Consider the following 21,872-nt stretch of genomic DNA (forward strand, 5'->3'; position numbering starts at 1 on the left):
TTGGTCTCCTCTAAACCAAAGTTATACAAATTAGTCATGGGGTCAGAAGAAAAAGATGGAAAGAGGAAATATACTATGACGAGAGACGCAGGAATCAATTTTCTGATATGCCACATAACTTGAAATAATTTGGCAACTGGACAACAGAGTTGTCTCTTTTATTAGCACATTCAAACAGCAGCAGAAAACAACCTTCCATTTGATTCTTACTGAGATTTATTATTTTTAATAATGCCACTTTTCAGAAGTATAGTCATGTGCTCACTTAGACAGGCTGACAAAGTGAAAACTTGTATGTGATGCAAAGTATCCTTTGGGCCATTGATTAAGACATAATATAGTGCATTGACAAGTCAAGTCAAATGCCCGCAGCAGACAACAAACCCCAGCCTCCCCTTCCCATGGTCTGGCTCCCATTTTGCACCATAGAACCCACAATGGAAATCTGGCAAGACATAGAACACAGATGGCTACTGACTGACATGAAAAGTAAATTTTATTAAACATGTTTACATACATGAGTTGGAATTTCATTTAAAAGCACAGGGGAGTGTTAAGACAAGTGGTCAAAATAGAAAGATACTAGCCAATTATAATCAGTTGATTGTTGGCCACTAAGACAGAACGGAATCTAGTAGAAGTGCACCAATGCTTCAGTTCCTCCTGCTCAGCATGGTGAGCAGTGGTCAATCTGTGCCCTGTGGAATGATGGGCAGATAATTCTGGCATGTGTAAATAATAATAAATAATTCACTTGGTGCAGGCAGTATGTCTATGAATTAAAACCTAATGTGTACACAGTGTCTACATGTGTTACAGCCCCACAGTAGGAATCTACACCAAAATATTTATTAGAAGGAATTTGGTCCATACTACATCACGTTTTCCGGAGGGTAAAAAATAAAGTCCATCTATAGACATTTCACCACAGACCCAGAGACTGAGTCTGGCTAAAACCTGCAAAATGTCTATAACAAAAATGGATGGCTTAGATTTCTTGGTTATTTCGGTATAGTAATTAACAAGCAAACTGTACAAGTACATGCAACATACAAGCTGGCCTATGTGGAACTAACATACATTATTAAATAACCTTTTGTTTCTTTTCTTTTTAAATTTTTTTTTACAAAATGTGCATGCAGCTTTGAACAGTTCCAAGTCATGCTGCTCTATCTGTGTAATCACAAAAGTGGACTGACTCATAAAAGGAGGGAGAACGTATCAATGCACCTGCAGAGACTGCAGTTTGTAGCACATGTACAGAATGTCACAAGGGAAATTCAAGGCCAAGAAAAACTAAATGAAGAAAATGCAAATTGAAAGTTGACTTTGTTTATTTTTCCCCCCAAAAGTAAGATACTTTGCATTAAAAAATCAAGCTTTGTGCTTGCATCAATCTCAAAGAAATGTAAACTAAAATTCGATAAAAACATTAGTGCAGAATATTTCAACTGGAATTTCCAGTGGAATATTGAACAGCTCATACCATGCTCTTTCCAGGGCAGATGGGTGTGTCTACACTGAGGCATGGCTGAGAAGCCTGGGCGTAGCTCAAAGTGTCTTAGGCTCAAATCCATTCCTAGTCACCATTTTTGGGAAGTCAAAGTATGGTTTATACACATGAGCATTTTTTTTTATATCAGGAAGAAAAAGGCAATACAAGGAGTGTTTTCAAAGTACAATTATGCAGTTAGTTTTAGTCCCCAGCATTAGTTGCAGATTGACTTCTTTAAAAGTCTTCCATGCAAAACAATGGAAACCATAAATTAATTTTCTAGAATGCAAACAGATAGGCTCTTCATTAAAAAAAGTACTTCTGTGATTATTTATTTTGGAAGATAAGTTTTTGTCTTTTGGGTTTCCACACATAAGACTTTAAAGAATTATAAAATGAAAGCTAGTGAAACCCTTCCTTGGCTTCACCTTATGTAGCTGTTTAACACTTTGGGGAGATGCCACAGAGACCACTTCAGCCCTTTTTTTGGTGCTTTTGGAAAAAAGAAGGGAAGAGTCTCTGTTAGCATCATGAGGCCTGTCATGACAGCCAAAAAAAACTAGTGGAAATAACAGATGTGGTGAAAACAAAACAAAACCTCAAGAAACGAAAACCAACAAACACCACACAAATAAACAAAACACACAAAAGAACAAAACAATTCAAACATCAGGGAAATAACACTGCTTGTGGTCTGTGCAGAAACGTGTAGAATACAACTTTTCACAGAGTGAGAGTTTCCAGTTTGTTCAATTTGGTGTGTGTGTGTGTGTGTGTGTGTGTGTATGCGTAGATTTAAAGTTTTCTCTTTTTCTATTTGTTAGAAGCATCAGTGACTCTCACCAGCACGTTGATTCTTCCTGTAATTTGATAGATTGCCTTGTTCTGTCATATGAAGCCATGTTTTAAATAACAATTGGGACATATTATTGAAAAACTACTACAGGCAAAACACAAGTTGATTGTCTGTCTCCAACAATGCTTTTGATCATGAAATATCTGGTTCAGATTATTATCCTGAAAGGTAGAGTTTTATTGGAATGACTCTGGTATGAGTTCACTATGATCGAATACAGGGAGGCCCAGTTGAACTTTCCAGAGATGACTGGGAAGCCCGGCGGGTGAGGGGAGTGAGTGTGGGATCCACCAGTGAGGATGGTGGGAACAATTTGTACCATCCGATCACCATGCTGGACAGGTCGAGTTCTTCCAGCAAGATCTGAGCCACACCCATAAAGCATTTGTGGTCCATTCTGCCATAGTCTCCCCAGACAATCACCTGCAGAGATAGAGAAATGCAACATTACCTGGACTTCTCTCTGCTTCATATCTGAAGGGCTCAAAGCAACTATGCTGTAAAAGTGGGCCAGTCAGTGAAGCAGAGGAAATGAATACAACTACCACCAAGGAGAAGGCACAGATAAGAAGATACACTAACCTTAAGATGCTTATAGACACTTCACAATAATTTTTAGTCTGATGGAATGAAGGATTGTGTGTTCCTAGTCAATGAGGAGTATTATCTACATAAGCCATGTTAAAGAAATAAATACATAAGATTATTTTTATATGAATGCAACACCTTTCTTGTGTAACTATCTAATTAGCGATGTGCAGGACCATAAAAATATAAAAATTTAAAATTTGTGCAATTTAGGAGGGCAGGATGAGCAATCCAACTCAGTATACCATGGAATGTATGTACAAGAAAGTATGTACAAAGAATGAGAGTACTCATTTGATTTCTTTTGTATTACGGTCTTTTTAGTGAAGGGGTAGATCAAAAAAATAATTGTGGGCTGGTACCTTTTGAGGACTTGCCTGCCAATTTTAATTTAGATGATTAATATTTCAATTAGATCATTAAAAATTACCACAATCTAGGTCAACTTCTATTGGCTATTGGTGTCAGACAAGCCTTCCATTACACCTAGTCCCAGGTTCTATTTTCTAATACTTCAGTCATCTGTAAAGGTTCCCAACTGGACTCATTCACCTGTTTTATACAAGCAGAGTTGGTGGTGAATCCCACCTTTAAACTTTACTGAGTAACTTTGTGAAATTACTTTACTTCTTGAATTTCAGACATAATCTTTAAAATGGGGATAATGATATTATTGCATATGTTAGTTACAACGTTTAAATAATGCATATAAGCACCTAGAAATGCATCCGGCATTCAACCAGGACTCATTCTCTTCTCCTCTCCCTCTTCCTCTTTGTATCCCATGTTTGGTAGAGAGCAATGCTCAACCAGCTATTATTAGCATTGTTTTGTTTGATATATATCTATCTATTTATCATCTATCTATCTAGTGAGGATATATCTCTATCTATTTATACCTATCTATCTAGTGAGGAGTGAGGAGGGGCGGGAACAGGGCAAAGCTAGAAGGAGAGGATAGAGACAGAAAAGAAAAGAAGAGAGAGAGATAAAATAAAATTGTTCTCTATTAGATCCACCAAATATTTTTAATATTATATATTATTTACATTATAAACTAACCATTTGAATTTTTTCTACTCAAGAATATTATCCTACATTTATCTCTTTGTGTTTTACCATCTCTTTGATACATGAATAATACAAACATTTCAATGTAAAAAGCCAAACAAACTATTACTGACCTGAAGAACTTTACCCTGTGGACTTTCATCAAAAACCAGAGACTGCTGATACAAAGGATCAAGGGTTTTTCGTGCAATTCTTGTCTTCTTCTTGGCTATACAGGCCCCATTTTCCAAAAGATATACTTTGACATATGGAGCTAAACAAAGTTATATTAACATACAAGAATTATTCCTTAAATTCAACTATTTTTTAAATTAGAGAATTCCCTATTAGAGAATTAGAGATGCTTACTGAAAGTTTCCCATCGACTGTTTAAATTACTTAAAATTTTCATTGCTCCATAAATTCTATTCCTTATATCTATATGTTACCATTACTGCCATTTTCCTCATTTTGATTCAATGTATACAAAGTTATTTGAAGACTTTGACTTACTTGGGTTACAATGCAGGTTTATATCTTAAAGCTCATTGTTCCCCTTTTACGATTAGAACTATATTCTTTTTTTCTTTTGCCTTTCTAAATGTGCAGAAAGAAAATAATTGACAGTAGCTACGAAACAACCATAACTAACCTTAAAAAATATTATAACATACTTTCTAACACCTTCTGAAAGAATAACTGTGCAAGGAAAACCCAAATCCATTTTAATAACATCCAGGAACACAGAAACACTGCTTTTTAAATTAATCAGATGACGCAAAACAGAGCATGTGAAATTCAAATACAGCAAATGTTTTTATTTTTTTGCCTATTAAATAGCCCCTTCACCAAATTCAGGAATACTTCTCCTTACCAGGTGTAGATTTGGAACCAGGCTTTTGTGTGAGGCTTCGTGCTCTAATAACTTCAACTTCTAATTGGCCCTTTTTGTCCTCCATTCCAATTTGTATATCACCTGCAAATGGAGGGGAAGCAAGATGTGTTTCAGCTTCTTTGCAGTTAAGTGCAGTTAAAACAAAAAGGAGAGCCCATAACAGACTACAGATTTTTATCTTCATGATTTTGTTGAAAACTAATATTTAGACCCCCTCACTCCACAATCCACTTTTCTTTCTTGGTCTCCAAATCAAATTTGGAAGTGATTCTCTTATTTTTTCTGGTATTAATCTCTCTTATGAGATTCGCAAATTAGTTAATAAATGACTTTAACAACACTGAAGTATTTCTATAATTCTTGTACTTAATGTGATTTCTTACTCTTATTTCATCCAGTATATACTAAAAAATTGTAACCATATGTATTTTCATTATCCAGAGAAAGCCACCATTAATATTTGGTGAATATCCTAGCATTCTCATACTTCTATCAATCTATCTGCCTATCTATCTATCTATCTATCTATCTATCTATCTATCTATCTATCTATTAGCAATCATGATCACATACCATCATTTTATTGACTACTGCATGGATATGTCATTACCTATTAAATCAGACTCCTATTGATGGAAATAAAGGTTATTTACATAAACTATTTTATGGTGCAGTGTAAGTAAGTAGGGTTATAATGAACAGTTTTATAAGAATTCTTGCACATATTCTTGAATCAGTTATTTTTTGAACATAAAATTCCAATATTTTAAATTTTCATATCTAATAGTATGGACATCCAAAAATTCCATGCATTCTGCCAACTCCTCCAGAAAGGTTTGCACTATCACCAGAAATATCACTCTTCCTGCCTCCCACCCTTACTAATACTGGTATTAGCAATATGTCTACTATCAGTATCAAAAATATGCTTAATTTTTGCCAATCTGGTTAAAACGATATTTTAATTTGCATTTCTTTGATCATTAAGGAGCATTATGTAGCCCATGTATAGTTTGATGCAAAATTAGATGAGCAACTAGAATGAGTCCCTTCCTTTTTATTTCATGAAAATATTTGTTTCATAGTTTTCATGTCTCTTGAGCTCATATTTATTAGAGCTCCTCTATGAAAACACCTGGGTGTATTCTCCCCATTTTTTGGTTAGTAGAATGTTAAATACTGACAGTTATAGTTCTACTCAGGTTTTCTCAGCTTTCTACTTACTCTTAAATTCTTTGTGGTAGGTTATATTTTTTAACAACTGTTCATCTCAAATAAAGTTTCAAATGTTAAGCTTTTTTTTTTTTTTTTTTTTTGAGACAGAGGCTTGCTCTGTCGTCCAGGTTGGAGTGCAGTGGTGCGATCTCGGCTCACTGTAACCTCCATCTTCTGGGTTCAAGTGATTCTCCTGCCTCAGTCTCCCAAGTAGCTGGGACTACAGGCATGCGCCACCCTGCCTGGCTATTTTTTGTATTTTTAGTGGAGACAGGGTTTTACCATGTTGGTCAGGCTGGTCTCAAACTCCTGACCTCAGGTGATCTGCCTGCCTTGGCCTCCCAAAGTGCTGGGATTACAGGTGTGAGCCACGGCGTCCAGCCTAAGCATTTGCATAAGTGGTATATCATTCAGCAATTTTCTTTCTTCACTTAACTACATTTTCTTAGATATCCATCCAAGTTGATGTGTTGAGATCTAGAACACTCCCTTTAATTTCTCTATAATAGTCTATTACATGAATGTCATATTTATCTACTCTCCAGTTAGGGGTCTTGGTTTTCCTATTTGGTGCTGCTACAAAAAAATGCTGCAAAGAGCTTCTTGAGGATATGTAATTCGAAGTTGTATTGCTGGGTCACAGCACATCCACACTTTTATTTTTACTAGATGCTGCCATATTATTCCAATTGGTGACTGCACCAAATTACACTTCTAACAGCAGTGTAAGAGAATGCATATTTCTAAGCGTGTTTGCTACTTATATTGAAAGATTTAAACAATTTGGACAATCTGATATGCAAATACACACATACACACACACACACATACACATGTGTGCTTTGTAGAAACGTTAACAGATAAGTAAACTCCACTCTATTTTCAGTTTGATAATTTTTTCTCATAAATTAAAACTGAATTTTTATCAAACATTTTTTCTGCATACTTAAGATGGTCATTTTTTCTTTTTATTACAGTAATGTGATCAACTATATTAATTAGTTTTCATATATTAAACCAACCATGTGTTCATGAAAAAAAAATCCCATTTTGTTGTGATAATATTATTTTTAGTATTGCTGAATTTGCTTTTCTTGGGGTTCATGAGGGACTCTGGAAAGTATGACTATATTTATTTTCAGTTCTGAAAATCTATCAATCATTATATATATACTTTTTATTGTTACACTCTGTTTTCCATTTTCATTTTTATTTATTGATACATAATATGTACATAATATATGTATTTTTTAGGTACATGTGATAATTTAATACATTCATATACTTTGTTATGATCAAGTCAGTGTAATTGGGATGTCGTTACCTTAAATATTTGTTTTTTTTTAATGCTAGGAACATTTGAATAATTCTCACTCAAACATTATATTTTCAAAGGCGTCTGGCCTATACTCCTTCCTTCCCTATTCTGGGACTAATTAGACATATATTAGACCTCACTTTTCTGCTCGGTCTTATAACTTCTTATTCATATTTTCCATTATTTTGTGTGTCCAATTAATTCTGGATACTTTCTTAAGGCTTTATCCTCCAGTTAACCACTAACTAATTATCTCCTCAACTCTGTCTAAACTGCCGGTAACTCATCCATTGAATTCTTAACTTTAGTTATATTTTTCAATTCTATAATTTCTATTGGGCTCTTAAAGATTTGAGTTTTCTGATGAAATTCTCCATCTTGTTTTTTATTTTAGGTAATCGTCTTTCTCTTCCTCATGACTTGAGATGATGTCCTGAAATTGCATTAAAAAGATTTTCCTTGTTTGTTTGTTTTGTACAGATTGTTCAGTTCGCCACTCAATGTGCTCTTTCAATCTCTCAGGTTTTATGTTTTACTTAAACACTCAGGCATCATTATTTTTCCCCAAAAACTGTCTCTCTATTCTCTTTTTAGGTTCCTGTTAGAGTAAGTTTGAACTTTTTGGTTTATTCTTCCTACATCCCGAATTCTCCTCTCTTATAAAAGATTTTTTTTTTTTAATTTAAATAGGCTATGTTATTGGTGGTATCCTATAGTTCTCCTTGTATTTAATTATATCTTAAGCTTTGTTCAGTATCCTATTTAGCTCATCCACTGAGTTTTAAATTTTAAGTCATTATATTTTCCATTCTCTTTCTTTCTTAAAAATATATGCTTGTTTTTTGTTTAATAACCTCTTGGCATTTTTTTCTGTGGATTATATGATACTTTATCTCTGAAAACTTCTAAGTTATTTCTACTTATTTGAATCATTTCCATTTTCTCAGGCATGGATTCTTTGGTCAGTTGATCAACTTTGTTGTTCTAGACATTCTCATTAGTTTTATAATTCTGTTTCAGACCACAGTTACTAGAAGTCTTTTGTTCCCTTTTTGTCCTTTTAATGTTTCTTAAAGATTTCTTTTTAAATCACACACATATCCCCAACTGTTCTAGAAAACCTGTTATGTTTATATATAACTAACTTCTACCCCTCTCTCAACTTCTTGTCTTCCAAAACTTATTGCTTCCAAAATTTTCAATATTTTTATCTGATTTACTTTCTGGCATTTGCCTCATTATTTCTAAGCACTATACTTATATTATCCTTTCTGCAGTTTTAGATAGTATTGACTTTCAATTTTGATCTCTTTCACTGCCTTCCTACCCCTACTACATACGTGACAATTTCTGTCATCCCATTCTCCCAATATTAATATTTATATTATTTTGACTATGTAACCTTATGCATAACTGTGTGAACTAGAATATTATAACCACTTCTCATTTCTTAGATCTTCCTTTTCCCTACACTTAATTAGTGTCTTTTAATAAAGTATTTGCTTACATTTTTATGTAGACCTCATTAGTTCAAATCTTAGTCTCTCCTGGTTGTTTATCTTTTCCATAAAAATCAAACCCATTAGATTCTACAGATTTTATCTCATGAAATCTGACACGATCCAATTTGAATGCTGCTTTGAAACCTTGCTGCAGTTACCGTTAGTTCTTCCTTTGCTATCACTCTGGGTATCCCAATCATCTTTATCTTGTGAGGAAGCATTTATTTATTGATTCCTTTTTTTTTTTAGTTCATAATTTTGAAAATTCGCTTAGTTCATTTGGTCAAAGTAAATCTTCTAGTAGCTTTCTCAGAAATGTTAGCAATGAGGAAAGTGATTTGAGGCCTTGCCTGGGGCCGAGTATGTATCCACTCTAGCCTCAAAATTACTTGATAGTTTGGCTGGCTTTTGTATTCTAGGTTGGAAATTTGTTGTTACTCAGAATTCTGAAGGTAATGCTAATAGTCTTCTGGCTTCCAGTGTATTGAAGAATCCAATGAAAATGTGAAGAGCCCAATAAGAATCTGATTTTTTTTTCTTTTTTTGTTTTCTTTTTTGAGATGGAGTCTTGCTCAGTCGCCCAGGCTGGAGTGCAGAGGCGCGATCTTGGCTCACTGCAAGCTCCGCTTCCTGAGTTCACGCCATTCTCCTGCCTTAGCCTCCCGAGTAGCTGGGATTACAGGTGCCCGCCACCATGCCCCACTAATTTTTTTTGTATTTTTAGTAGAGAAGGGGTTTCACCGTGTTAACCAGGATGGTCTCAATCTCCTGAACTCGTGATCTGCCCATCTCGGCCTCCCAAAGTGCTGGGATTACAGGTGTAAGCCACCACACCCAGCGAGAATCTGAGTTTTGATAGTTTTTTTGTAAAATTATTTTTCCTCTTAGGAAGCTTCTATGATTTTTTATCAAGCATCAGTATTGTGAAATTCCACTATATTGTGTCTTCAAGCTGATCTATTTTCATGCATTTTGCTGAAGTTCTTTCCCACTGTAAGATTACAGAAAGATTAACTTAAGTGTTTTCCAGTACTTTTTAGTATCTTTCTCCACCTTCCCTTTTCTTTTTTATAGTTAAGTCTAAAATATTAACTTTTTTGGTAAGTTGTGTAGGGTGAGGGAATTCTGTAAATTTTTTCACACAGGTAAATAGTTATGCTACTATACTTTATTGAACAGTCTATCTATTTTTTTTTCCATGCTCTGAAATGCCACCCTTGTCCTACATTTAGATCTATTATATCAGGGTTTCTGGTAATTCAAATATTTATGGCTAATTTTACTTCCTTTTTCATAATATCTCAAATTAGAAAAATATACTTGAAATTAGAATAGTTGTTTGCAAACAGTAACTCCCTAGCTAAAATATTGCTTCTCACTTGTATTGCTATTACACAATTTTAAATACTTTAAATGACTTTGTCAAACACAAAACATCAATTTTCCTGTAGAAAAAAAATGATTCTTACCCATTGCAGGGGTGGCAAGGGTTTGGCGGCCAACAAGCTGGGCTGGTCCCAATCCATCAAGAAAATCACTGAACTGACTGTCAGCTCCCAGTCGCACTCCAGGAAATATTAAACTATCAGCAAAAGGATAAAAACCAAAGGAAAAAAAACCGTGAAATCTTCTAGAATTCTTTTCACTAGTTTCCATTTGACTAATTATGATCATGAAGCATAAATATTACTTAGACAATCTGTTTTTTTAATTGATTATTTGCATTGCCTTTGAGCCAAGCATATGAGGCTTAACATTGATTGAGGAAAGGTGTACGCTCTCAATTTGATACCTAATGCTCTATTCAAGAGCGCTCAGTTATAGTTTTTAATATATCAAGTTCCAAATCTCTGTATAAATGTGTTGCTGAGAAAAAAACACAAGATGCAAATTTTTATATCATAAACTTCACACAGATGCTTGCTCATGAACATTAGGTAACATTAATGCTAAATTTTTTAAAGTGGCCAATAATTTCTTGAATAAATGTTATAGTTCAAGTTCTTATTTATAAACATTTAATTGATTCATTTTTGAATCAATTCTGGTTAAATTCATCTTTCAATCAATTAAATATTTAAATTATTTGAGACTTTTATTTGGTTCCAATTGAAATTAATTGATTAGAAAATCTGTATTTCTTCCTATAATATGACTTCCTGATAGCCCCAGGATGTAAGCTGCACAAGGATAGTGCCTGTGCTGTTCTTGTTGACTGATGTAGTTATCATTGGGTAATAAGAACTATGCTCATTATGTAATAGGCATTCAGTAAGCATTTTTTGAATGGATATATTTCTATAGAGACTTACTCTTTCCATTGTGCTTTCACATCTATTATTTCTCTTAACTAAGGGAATTAAATGGGACACAGATTATAATCCCATCCAGAGACCATGAAAATAAATCCAAGAGATTAAGTGGTTTATGATGGAGGCAAATTTTATTTGTTACTTTTTTGTATCAGAAAATGATGTGTTCAAGTCTCATTTGTATATTACTTTATGCTACTTCATCCAATACTGGTATTTTGTCAGTAAGTTTATCTCCATAACTTTCATACCTGATGATTTTTGTTCTTAGATATTCCTTGCTGGAAACATGCATAACAAGCCAATCATTTGACCAACTAAACAAAGACCAACTAGTTTCAGGAATGGGAAGGAATATCACAAACAGTAATTTGGCATAATTCTGTTAAATTTTCTAAACCAAACAAAAAATCCAGTAAAGACAAGAAATACTAGATTGGCATATAAGTAATGTGAATGGTAATGAACAAATGATTATGGAAAATTAATATGTGGTGCATCTCCATGTAATCCAAAACAACACATTAACTACTTATTTGTAAGATCCACTACCTCAATAAAAATTGTTTTACCAGAAATATTCTCAAGCATAGGAAGTAGCAGGTTTTGTGCAGGATCCATATGAAATGTCAGAAAAAAAAAAATCGAACTGAGTAAATTTTTAAAAATTGTATTCTACTTTCTCAGAATTAACGAAAACATTTTAGTCCAAAAAATAATGAAGCTGGTAGATCCTGGATTATTTCCTAAGGTAAAAATGAGTCAGCAATGTTTTAAAAACAAGAAAATGTAAGTTACTTACATATATGACAGTGTTAGACTTAGAAAAGTTAGGGTCCAAATTAGCTTGGAGAAAATTAAGAAAATGGGAAATCAGTTCCTTACTTTTAATTTTAATTTAGACTTTGCTGACAGGGACAGACTATGAATTTCCCCTATGAAAGAGTCCATTACCTGTGGCATTTCTACACTAAACATCCAGTAAGGAACTATTCTGGGCTTTCCTAGATGGAGGAAATGAATTTGTTCATGTGGACTCAGAATTTCTTCACCCTTTGAAAGGTATGAATGACCAGGTGTAGAGGTGTGTCCATGTGTACTTACTTATAAGCCATTAGGGTGGTTTAAAATGGATGGTTGAACTTCTGGTTAAATAGAGAAGCTGCACAGTAACACTCAGTGGCTTTGTTATTTTACTGATTAGTACACAATTCATGGTTCCACAGCCATGCAGACGTGCTGACAGCACTTACTTGCCCTCAGAGCTGTAACTGTTGATGCTGCCATCAGTAGACTCTCGGCTCGGTTGCCTTACCATCTTCCTCATTTCAGCTGCCATGCCTGTTTCTGTACTTCTCTGGATGGTACTTTTTAACTTTTTGTGGCCCGACTCTGACAGGAGAGAGTAAAAGAAACTCTAAGTTTTATCTAGACAGTTTCCCCCTGAATATCAATTGATCCTGCAAATATAATAGTTAATTTTACACATAATTACAAATGTAATCAGAAAAACAGTAACCTAAGGGAGTACTTTGCTTGATTCAGGCTCCTTGCCAAAGTGTGCTTGGCTAAGAGGAGTAGCACTGGATGCTACACCATGGCCACAGTTTCAGTGACTGCCTGAATCTCAATCAGCCAAAATGAAATCATTGTATTATTGATGGTGACAACTTCAATGAAAATCTGAATTTGGCACCCAACTGTTATGTGGAAAGATAATGGTGAACAATCTAATAGGTTTCTCCTAATACAGAATTCACTAAATGTGTATGAATAGTCTCAAAGGACAAGTCATATTCTTTTAAGGAGAAGGTGCATTTGGAACCCAGTATGAACAATACCACAGTTTTTGTACTATCACGTATCAGCAATCCTCATAAAGAGAACCGAGTATTTTAATTGATGATTTTTGCAACACTTTAACCTACATTATATAATATTTATACTCATTTGAGATGGCATATAGATTACGGAATTAGGTATAACAGGTTTTATCCTAATTCAAAGACTACTGAGCTATCTCATGGCCTTTTGACTCAGCTGCATGAGTTCTGACTGGCAGTTTTGGGGTGTACACCTCCATTTGCACTGGGTATTACATGCATTTGCATTTCAGTTCTTGATAAGTTCAGAAGAATTTTCTTGAGCCACTTTGAAATGCACTAACCAGCATTCTATTCATAGCATGGAAATAAATTCTAAAATATTTTACTTGCTTACATGCATAAGCAGTATCAATAGGTTAGGAAAACTGCTAGACTTTATTCCATCTATACATTCTATAAACATTTCTGGTTTTTGCTTTAGTTTTTGTATAGTATCATTTAATACCCATTAATAATATATGAAAAATGCTCTATATACATAATTACATATATAACTACTATATAAACACATTAACTTTTCAATCCTCATAAAACCTTTACAAAGCAGGTACCTAAATACACTCTTACATAAGCCATTTGAAACACTGCATCTTTTCCCTCTCATTTTTGGTCATTGGATTCCTTTTGTAAATTGTCTAATCAAAGATATAATATGTTATGCTATATGAACTTAATGCTGATGCTTCCTATGCATTTAGTATGTTCATTAAAATTTTTACTTTTTATTGTTCTTAACTTTTTTATTGCTATTTTTGCTTACAAAGACAATATATGTACATTACAAAATATTTAAATGTTACAGAAATTGCAAACATTGAATGCCCCTATAAGTTCACCACTCAAGGAAGACAATGGTTAATAATTTGGGAACTATTTTTTCTTTATACCTCTACAAGCTTCTTCACTTGACTACTGTGATCCACACTCTCTGTTTTTCCTTCTTTGACATTGGTTGTTACTTCCCAGTCTCTTCTGCTGCATTTTTCCTCTTTGAGATTTTTAGATATAGATGATCCCTAGACCTCAGGCCTCCAACCTTTTGCTTTCTTCTACACTTACTTCCTAGGTGATCTCTAACATAGCTTTAACATAGCTAACAAAGTCATTCATGCCATTGTGCCTCCCAAATATACATCAAGGTCTTAACCATTCTCTTAAATGCTGAAGTCATTAATTCAATTGCCTAGTAGCTCCATTTACATATCTAATAGGCACTTCAACATTAATATATCCAAGACAGAACTCTTCCCCACCTCCACCACACTACCACCTCCTACTACTAAATCCTCCTCCCGCAGTAAGTGGTATTGCAATTCACTTGGCTGATCAGGCCTAAATCCTTGTAATCGTCTTTGATTCCTCTAACACACCCCACATCCAATCCATCAGCGAATCCTCTTGGCTTTGCCTTCAAAATGCATCACAAATCTGGTCATTCTTCTTCCTCTCTGCAGCTCCTACCCTACGTCCAGACACTGTCATCACTCAAAACAGCAGTGCCATACCCATATAGCTGGTCTCACTGCTTCTATTCTTTTCCTCCTCAGAATATTTTTGAAATAACAGCCATGGTGAGTCTTTAAAAATGTAAATCTGAATATATCATTCCTCTGCTTAAGATGATATAATGATTAATCACCAAAATAAAATGAAAATCCAAAATTGTTATCATGGCCCAGGAAATGCCATATCTTCTTGTCCTTGGACACCTCACATCTCATCTTCTGTCCCTCATTTCATATGACCAATGCTCTCCAGTCACACTGTCTTCCCTACATTTCCTCAAGCCTGCAAGCATGCTGCTTCTGTTTGTCCCTCTTGACTTTCTTGCCTTGTTCCTTATTCAGATTTCTGCTTCAAGAGAGGCTGTCTCCTCAGAGAGGCTTTGTATAGTATCCCTTTGCTGTGCTTTAGTTTTCTTCATAGCAGTGCTTCATCTGCCATTAAACGTTTATCTGTTTGTGGTCTGTTTTCCAATTAGAATTTAATTTCTGTGAGAGCAGGGTCATTGTGAGTAGTGTTCACTGTTACTCTTCATATCTAAAACAGGGGTATAAACTGTTGATAGTGAAATCACACCACATATACTAATGTGCAATTTTCACATTCCATTTAATATAATGTAACACAAACAGGTATATATTTATTCTTTTTAAAGTTTGCACTATTCCATTTTATGACTATGTGGTTCATCATTAAACCATCCCTTTATTGATGGGCTATTGGATATTTCCAGTGGTTATAGAATAGCTTCCACAGGATGAATTACTAGAAGTTGAAATGCTACTGAGTAGGAATCTGTTTAATTTAAATAGCTATTTCTAAATTCCCCTTGAGAAACACTGTAGTGATTTATACTCCTACCAACAGTCATATGGATGTTCCCACTTACCTACCTATGGCTCAAGAATTCTCTGCCTTTCTCCTTTTTGGACTCTGTCTTGTCCACTTGACTTGTCACTGTGGAACGTGCACACTTACCCAAGGCAGGAACTTCATCTATGGCCATTGTAAATGCTGTTTAGTTTAGTTTTGGCATTTATTCATTTATATACCGATTCCTTTCTAGAGGTAATTCATTTGTGATGTCACTGTGGTAGAGCAGTGGCCATTCATGGCCACATACTGGCCAGATCTCACTTGAAGGACAGGGGTGAGCCCCAGGGGTATATTACCAAAGTATTGAGCCAAGATGAATTACAAGTGTTTATCCAAGGCAGCATGAGATAATAAAATCTGGGTAGAACACCAGTTATTGAAATTAACGGGGATTATGGCTAGAGAAATTACAGGAACTTTAAATGGTGAGGTGCTGCTGGAAACTGGAGGAGAAACAGTTAAGAGGATCAACAATACGGCAGGTTCAGGTTAGAGTGTTGTTAGTTCATTCTGCTTTTTGTTCATTCACCTATTCAACAAACATTTATGGAGCATCTATTACGTGTCATACAGTGCTCGAGGTGCTGGGGATATATGGATGGATGAGAAATGTCCTGCTTTAAAGGAGTGTAGATTCTAGTTCACATGTATATACAAGAAAGACAGTGAACAAAGATACGATATCGCTGATAAGTGCTATGGGAAAAAAATTAGGCAGGATGAGAGGGGTAGAGAGTGACGAGGTAGAGCAGGAATTGTTTTTTTTTGAAAAGGAGCCAGGGTCTGATTAAGCAGGGCAGGGGGAAGTGAGGGCACAAGCCATGAGGAAAGAGGGAAGCAGTACACAGCAGGCATTGGTCCTCAAGACAGGGGAGTCTGTGAGTAATGGTAGCTGTGGCAGAGGGGAAGGGGAGGGCTGCAGTCTTGCAAGTAGTGCACAGGTCTCCAGGCTTCCTCTCCAGTCTTTGTAATGTCGATGTTGACTCCAACCCAGAGGCTTTGTCACCAGTGATCTCGGGCTCTGTGTGTTGCTGGCAGTCCAGAGGACGGTGAAGTGCAGACTGTCAATAACTGATTTCTCTTGCATTATCTAACACAGGTTTCACATGATTGTTGTTCATTACATATTTGGTGACGAATGAAAAGAAAAACCTTAAAAGCGAATAATCTTTATTCACTTGTATATTTTAGTTGAGATATCAAGTTTTCTCAAAGAAGGGTATATCTACAGGGTGTCTCAAAATTCTTACAGCCGTTTTAAACTTTAATAGCTTCCACAGTGTAAAGGATACAAACGCTCAAAAAACATCATTTGAGGGGCTAGTTATTGAATTTTCTTTCATATTTACTTGATTTTGTGAATTTGAATAATATATTTTTAATGTTAAAGTTTTTCTTTTAGTCCTGCTGAATGAAGATGGCAGATGAACTGACATCTAACTGTTGTCTTAATCATATTAATAAATATTCATGAAAAGAGCTTCAATTGACTAAGCAATATAAAGGTGCAGGCAGAAGCTCAATAAACAGTTCTAGTTTGGAATTTGCCTTATTTAAATTCATAAGGGCCCCAATATTAATTTGGAATGTGAGGATTAGAAGAAACATTGTTTTATAGATGTGGAAACTGTAAATCTGGAGAAACAGAATTCATGCAACAAATTAGTTCAGCACTTACTCTGGGTTCAGTCTTCTCCAGATGCTGGTAATACAGCAATGAGCACAACAGACAAAATCCCTGTCCCAATGGGGCTTACATTCTAGTGGATATAATGACTTGCTTAACCTCACACTAGTTAGCAGCAAAAGCTGAATTAGAAACCTGTCTTTCTAAATCTTAGTCCTGTAATCATTTCTTTATACAACATTTTAGAAACACGTAAAGTCTGGTCTTATTTATTTTGCAAATAGAACAATGGTCTATCTACACAGGTGTTTTCATGTATACATTCACATACGGCTTTGCAAGTTAATTTGTAAAAGTTTGTTAAAAAGCACATATGTTCTATACAAGCACAAATGTATAATTATCTGCATCTATGTACATATGCTGTAATTATAACAAAAATGTGTTACATCTATGTAACATGTTTAATGTCAATATAGTCCATTAAAATATATACAATATTAGAAAATGCTTTTATGCTTTTAGGAATGTCATCATTATTAATTATTTGTATCCACTGAAGAATCATTAACCTTCTAAAGACATGAAGTCTACTACAAATTATGACATTAAACCTTTGATTTGTGAATACCATCTCAAGTATTCTATTAAGAATAAAAAAGTTTAGACAAGTAGTACATTTTAATATTCTCTAGTCACATGAAAAATTACTAAAATCCAAAATGTTTGGGGGAAATATTTCACCCGTGTTCCAGAAGGGCAAACTTTCTCTCAAAGAGTATTCCAAAAGGTGTCATATTTACATGTGAACTCTTTCTCTCTTTGCTTATTTAGAGATATGTGTTATATTTAGAAACAGCCACTGACTTACTAATTCATTCTATAAATACTCATTAAACACCAAGAACCTATGATATCGGCATTGTTCTAGGTGCTTCAGATACAACAGTAATAATAGAATAGAATAAGGAATACAATAAACCTGTATTGATAAGTTAGGACCATGAGAAACAGATCAAGGCTAGAAAGATAGACAGAGAGACAGAATATATTGATATGCAGATACAATTAAAATCTATGGTGCTAAATGTAACAACTTAGGGAGAAAATACAGATAAAAAGAGTAAAGAGAATGGAGTTTGGAATATTCTCACAGAAGTCCAGAAGAAAATCAGGACTGTCAAGGAGGTTGAAAAGGAGGACCTCTTAAGGTGGGGGAAAAGCAGTAAGTGCAATGGTACAGAAATCAGAAGAAGAAAGTGTGTCAAGAAGTAAAAAAATAATATGTTGTTGATTGCTACTTAAGAGGTTTAGTAAGAAAAAAATACAGATGTGACCACAGCGCTTGGCTTCATGGAGATAACTGACTGAGAGGAGTGCATTCAGTGAAGCAGTAGGGTTAGGTGCCTAAAAGGAGTGGCCAGTCAGGAGAGGGAATGAGAGGTGAGTAAACAGAGACAGCTCCTATGACTATTTTGTAAAGGTTTCTTGTGATTGAGAGGTGGTATTTGGAAAGTCACACAGTATTAGGGGAGGTTGTCCTTTTCTTTAAGATGCGTGGTAGTAGAAGTTGTTTCTATGTAGATTGGAATAATTAGATGAACAGGGAAAAACACATTGTTAGACTTAATATTATGGGTTGGAGAGATGTATAAAGATAGATAACATCAGGTAAATCATCTTCCAATCAAAGCAGTCTCTGAGGCCAGAGCAGTTTGTGATGGAATTGGATGGACTATCCAATTCCATCAATTAATTGGAAAAATCGACAAAAGAGTATCACCTGATTGATTAAGCAATTTAGGTCCAAAATAAAAGCAATAATGATTTCTTAACTCACAAAAACAAAGTATCAAGTAAGTATAACCTTTTTGGTTATTCTGAAATAATATTTTTTTATTTTTGTGGTGACAAATTCAGTTATTTTGTAAAAATTAATTATTTTTTTTTTTAAAAGACAGGGTCTTGCTAGGTCTGAGTAACAAGATCACAGTAAGCTATGATTATGCCATCACTAGACTGGAGTGCAGTGGTGTGATCACAGCTTACTGTTACCTTAAATTCCTGGGCTCAAGCGATCCTCCCATCTCGGCCTCCCAAAGTGCTGGGATTACAGGCATGAGCCACTGCGCCTGGACAAAATTCAGTTGTTTTTTTTTTTTCTTTTTTTATTGTGGAATTGCAGTGAGAACTTGAAAATTCAGTTTTTTTAAAAAAATTGTTGTGGTTGGTATAATACACTTCGTTCATTTTGTCCTTCAGTTATTCAACAAACTACTTCCTTAGTGACTTGTGCCCCGATACTATATACGTAAGTGTGAAAAGGAAAGAAGCCCATCAGCCATTTCACGATCTAGAAGGAGACACAGACAAGTAAAAGTCTCAAGTGCTGTGCAGTGGGTTTATTTTATATGTATTAAACTTTATGTATTTATTTTATATACATTCAATGATATGAAGAGAGGAAGAGAAGGGGAGAGAATAATTCAAGCAGTGAGTGAGAATCACAGCTTGCAATGCCACTTACTGAGCATGTAACCTGGAGAGATCATGAGCTGAAAAATGCAAATCTTCCCCTTTGTTTCAGTTCCTCAATATAATTCTGGTGTTCATGAAGATTTCTAAAAAAAGATTCCCTAAAAGCAAGCCAATGGCTTTATCTGGTGTTCAAACAAAACAGCACCAATGTAGTCAAACTGTGTAAAAGCAGACAGTATTGGACTTACGGAGACACTATAGATTGTTCTTCAAGAGATTTTCACAGGAAATTTTAACTCTGTGCAGAGGTGGAGGAAGGATGGAGGCAGGGTGGAAGGGAACTGTGTACTTGTATTTCAAGCCAGGAGAGCAGCACACTGAAAGGTCCTGAAGAGACAGAGTATGGCCCCTTGAGATAACTACATTTCCTGAATCACCAGAGTTAATTTAATGGTGAGTGAAGATAGTGAGGTATGAAGCCAAAGAAATAAACACTGGGAGGGCCTTTTATCTAAGGCTCTCAGGGTGCACAGTGACATATCATTTGAGCTGATGTTGTATTGTTATTAATGCTGTTCTTAATAATCTCAAGGTCCTGGTCTTCCTCATACCAATTTTACCCATATAAAATTGTGTATACTTTGTATTACAAGCAATATAATATAGTAGTATTGTCATATATCTCTAACAATTATTCTTTAAAAGAAAATATGCAGTTCTCCTTTGTTGATGTCAGATACTTCCAATGTGTGGTAACCATGTAGTTGGAAATCTTTATTAGTCTTCCCTAATAGTGCCATCATTTTCTTTAGTATTTAAGCAAATAAACACAAATGTTCCTTTTGTGTTGCATCAAGGTTTTTGAATATATTTTATCCTAGGCCAGATAAGTGCAACTTGTAAAAATTTCATAGGTCGGAGAATTATTTTTAGAAAATGTCACGAGAGTTCTTTGACTTTTATTGTTTTCCTCATTTTCTCTCACTTATTCTCCTAGTTAATTCTATCAATCATAAACTCCACTATTTTCCTTCCATTTTCCCATTTTCCAAAGATATTTCTAATGAAAGAATAGAGTGGTCAAGAAATTAAAAACTCATTCTGAGTATTTTTGTGAGATAGATGGAATCACTCTTTTGATGATGTTTTCCTTCAAGAGAATACGTCAAATCTTTCCTAGTGATGTACTTATCCACTTTTATTCCATTTCCCTAACCCAAAAGATATAAAATGTTTTCTTTTGTTACCATGTACTTTAAATTGTTTACAGATACTACTTCAGAAAAGGATTCATCTGTTCGAACACTGACCTTTATTTTCAGCTCTTCCGTGGCTAATAGCTATTCTTTCATTAAAAACCTGGTATTGTTATGATTGACTATAAAGCCTTGCCTGTCAGATCTGCTTAGCTCACTCAATCACACTTATACTTTCAGCAAAATGTTAGCTAATATAACTTTGATTTTTCCATTTGCCAAGCTATTGAAAGTATAAATAATAGCAAGTTCAACATGACATTTCAAATGTTTTAGATAATCTTCATATTAAACTTAATAAGGCTGTCCAAAAATATTTAAGTAAAGAGATTTGTATTCACTGAAACATACCATCTGTACCACCTCTTATTTTGGCTAAAGCCAGATAAGAGAGGGGGAAACATCCAAATGCTGAACTTCTCACTCTTGTAAATTGTTTGATTTCACAGTTTCAGTGTTTCCAAAGTATTTCTAGTGTTAGGAGCTAAATTATGTCCCTCTAAAACACATGTTGAAGCCCTAACCACTGTACCTCAGAATGTGACTGTAGTTGTAGAAAGGGCCTTCTAAAGAAGTGATTAAGTTAGAATGAGGCTATTAAGGTGGGCCCTAATCCAATTTGACTGGTGTTTTTATAAGAGCGGGAGATCAGGCCTCAGAGAGAGACACCAGGGGTCACCTGCACAAGAGGGGCCACCCTAGGAAGATGCAACAAAACGGTGGCCAACAGCAAGCCAAGAAGAGAGCCTCAGAAGAAACCATTCCTGCTGACACACTGATCATGAACTTCTGACTTCTAGAATGTTAAGAAAATGAATATCTGCTCTTTAAGCCATCCAGTCTATGGTATTTTGTTATGGCAGCCCTAGTAAACAAATACATCTAGGGAGTGGATTTTATTATTTTATCATGTTATTTAATAATTGTGATGATGTAGATACTTTAAGCATGTGAGGATAAATAATCACCTAAATTGTCTGAGGATGAGATTAAGCCCCAAATGCTGGGATGACTT

At 34.9% G+C, this 21,872-nt stretch overlaps 1 protein-coding gene across 50 annotated transcripts in view; it reads right to left on the reverse strand.

Moving 5' to 3' along the window:
• Positions 1-478: 478 nt before the first annotated feature.
• The window catches only part of RIMS1 (regulating synaptic membrane exocytosis 1), a 494,019-nt gene continuing 472,625 nt past the window's right edge, over positions 479-21,872 (reverse strand). For 48 of the 50 annotated variants that reach the window (XM_023219183.1, XM_023219219.1, XM_023219217.1 and 45 more), the window contains 5 exons: positions 12,485-12,623; positions 10,389-10,501; positions 4,864-4,965; positions 4,124-4,263; positions 479-2,774 (listed from right to left, as the gene is read on the reverse strand). In XM_023219183.1, the coding sequence (XP_023074951.1) occupies positions 2,556-2,774; positions 4,124-4,263; positions 4,864-4,965; positions 10,389-10,501; positions 12,485-12,623 (713 nt within the window). In that variant the 3' untranslated portion in view covers positions 479-2,555. The remainder of the gene's footprint in view (positions 2,775-4,123; positions 4,264-4,863; positions 4,966-10,388; positions 10,502-12,484; positions 12,624-21,872) is intronic. The other 2 variants (XM_023219184.2, XM_023219185.1) reach the window with 2 other exon arrangements.

This window comes from Piliocolobus tephrosceles, chromosome 5 (genome assembly GCF_002776525.5).
Source record: "Piliocolobus tephrosceles isolate RC106 chromosome 5, ASM277652v3, whole genome shotgun sequence".
NCBI classification, from domain to species: Eukaryota; Metazoa; Chordata; class Mammalia; order Primates; family Cercopithecidae; genus Piliocolobus; species Piliocolobus tephrosceles.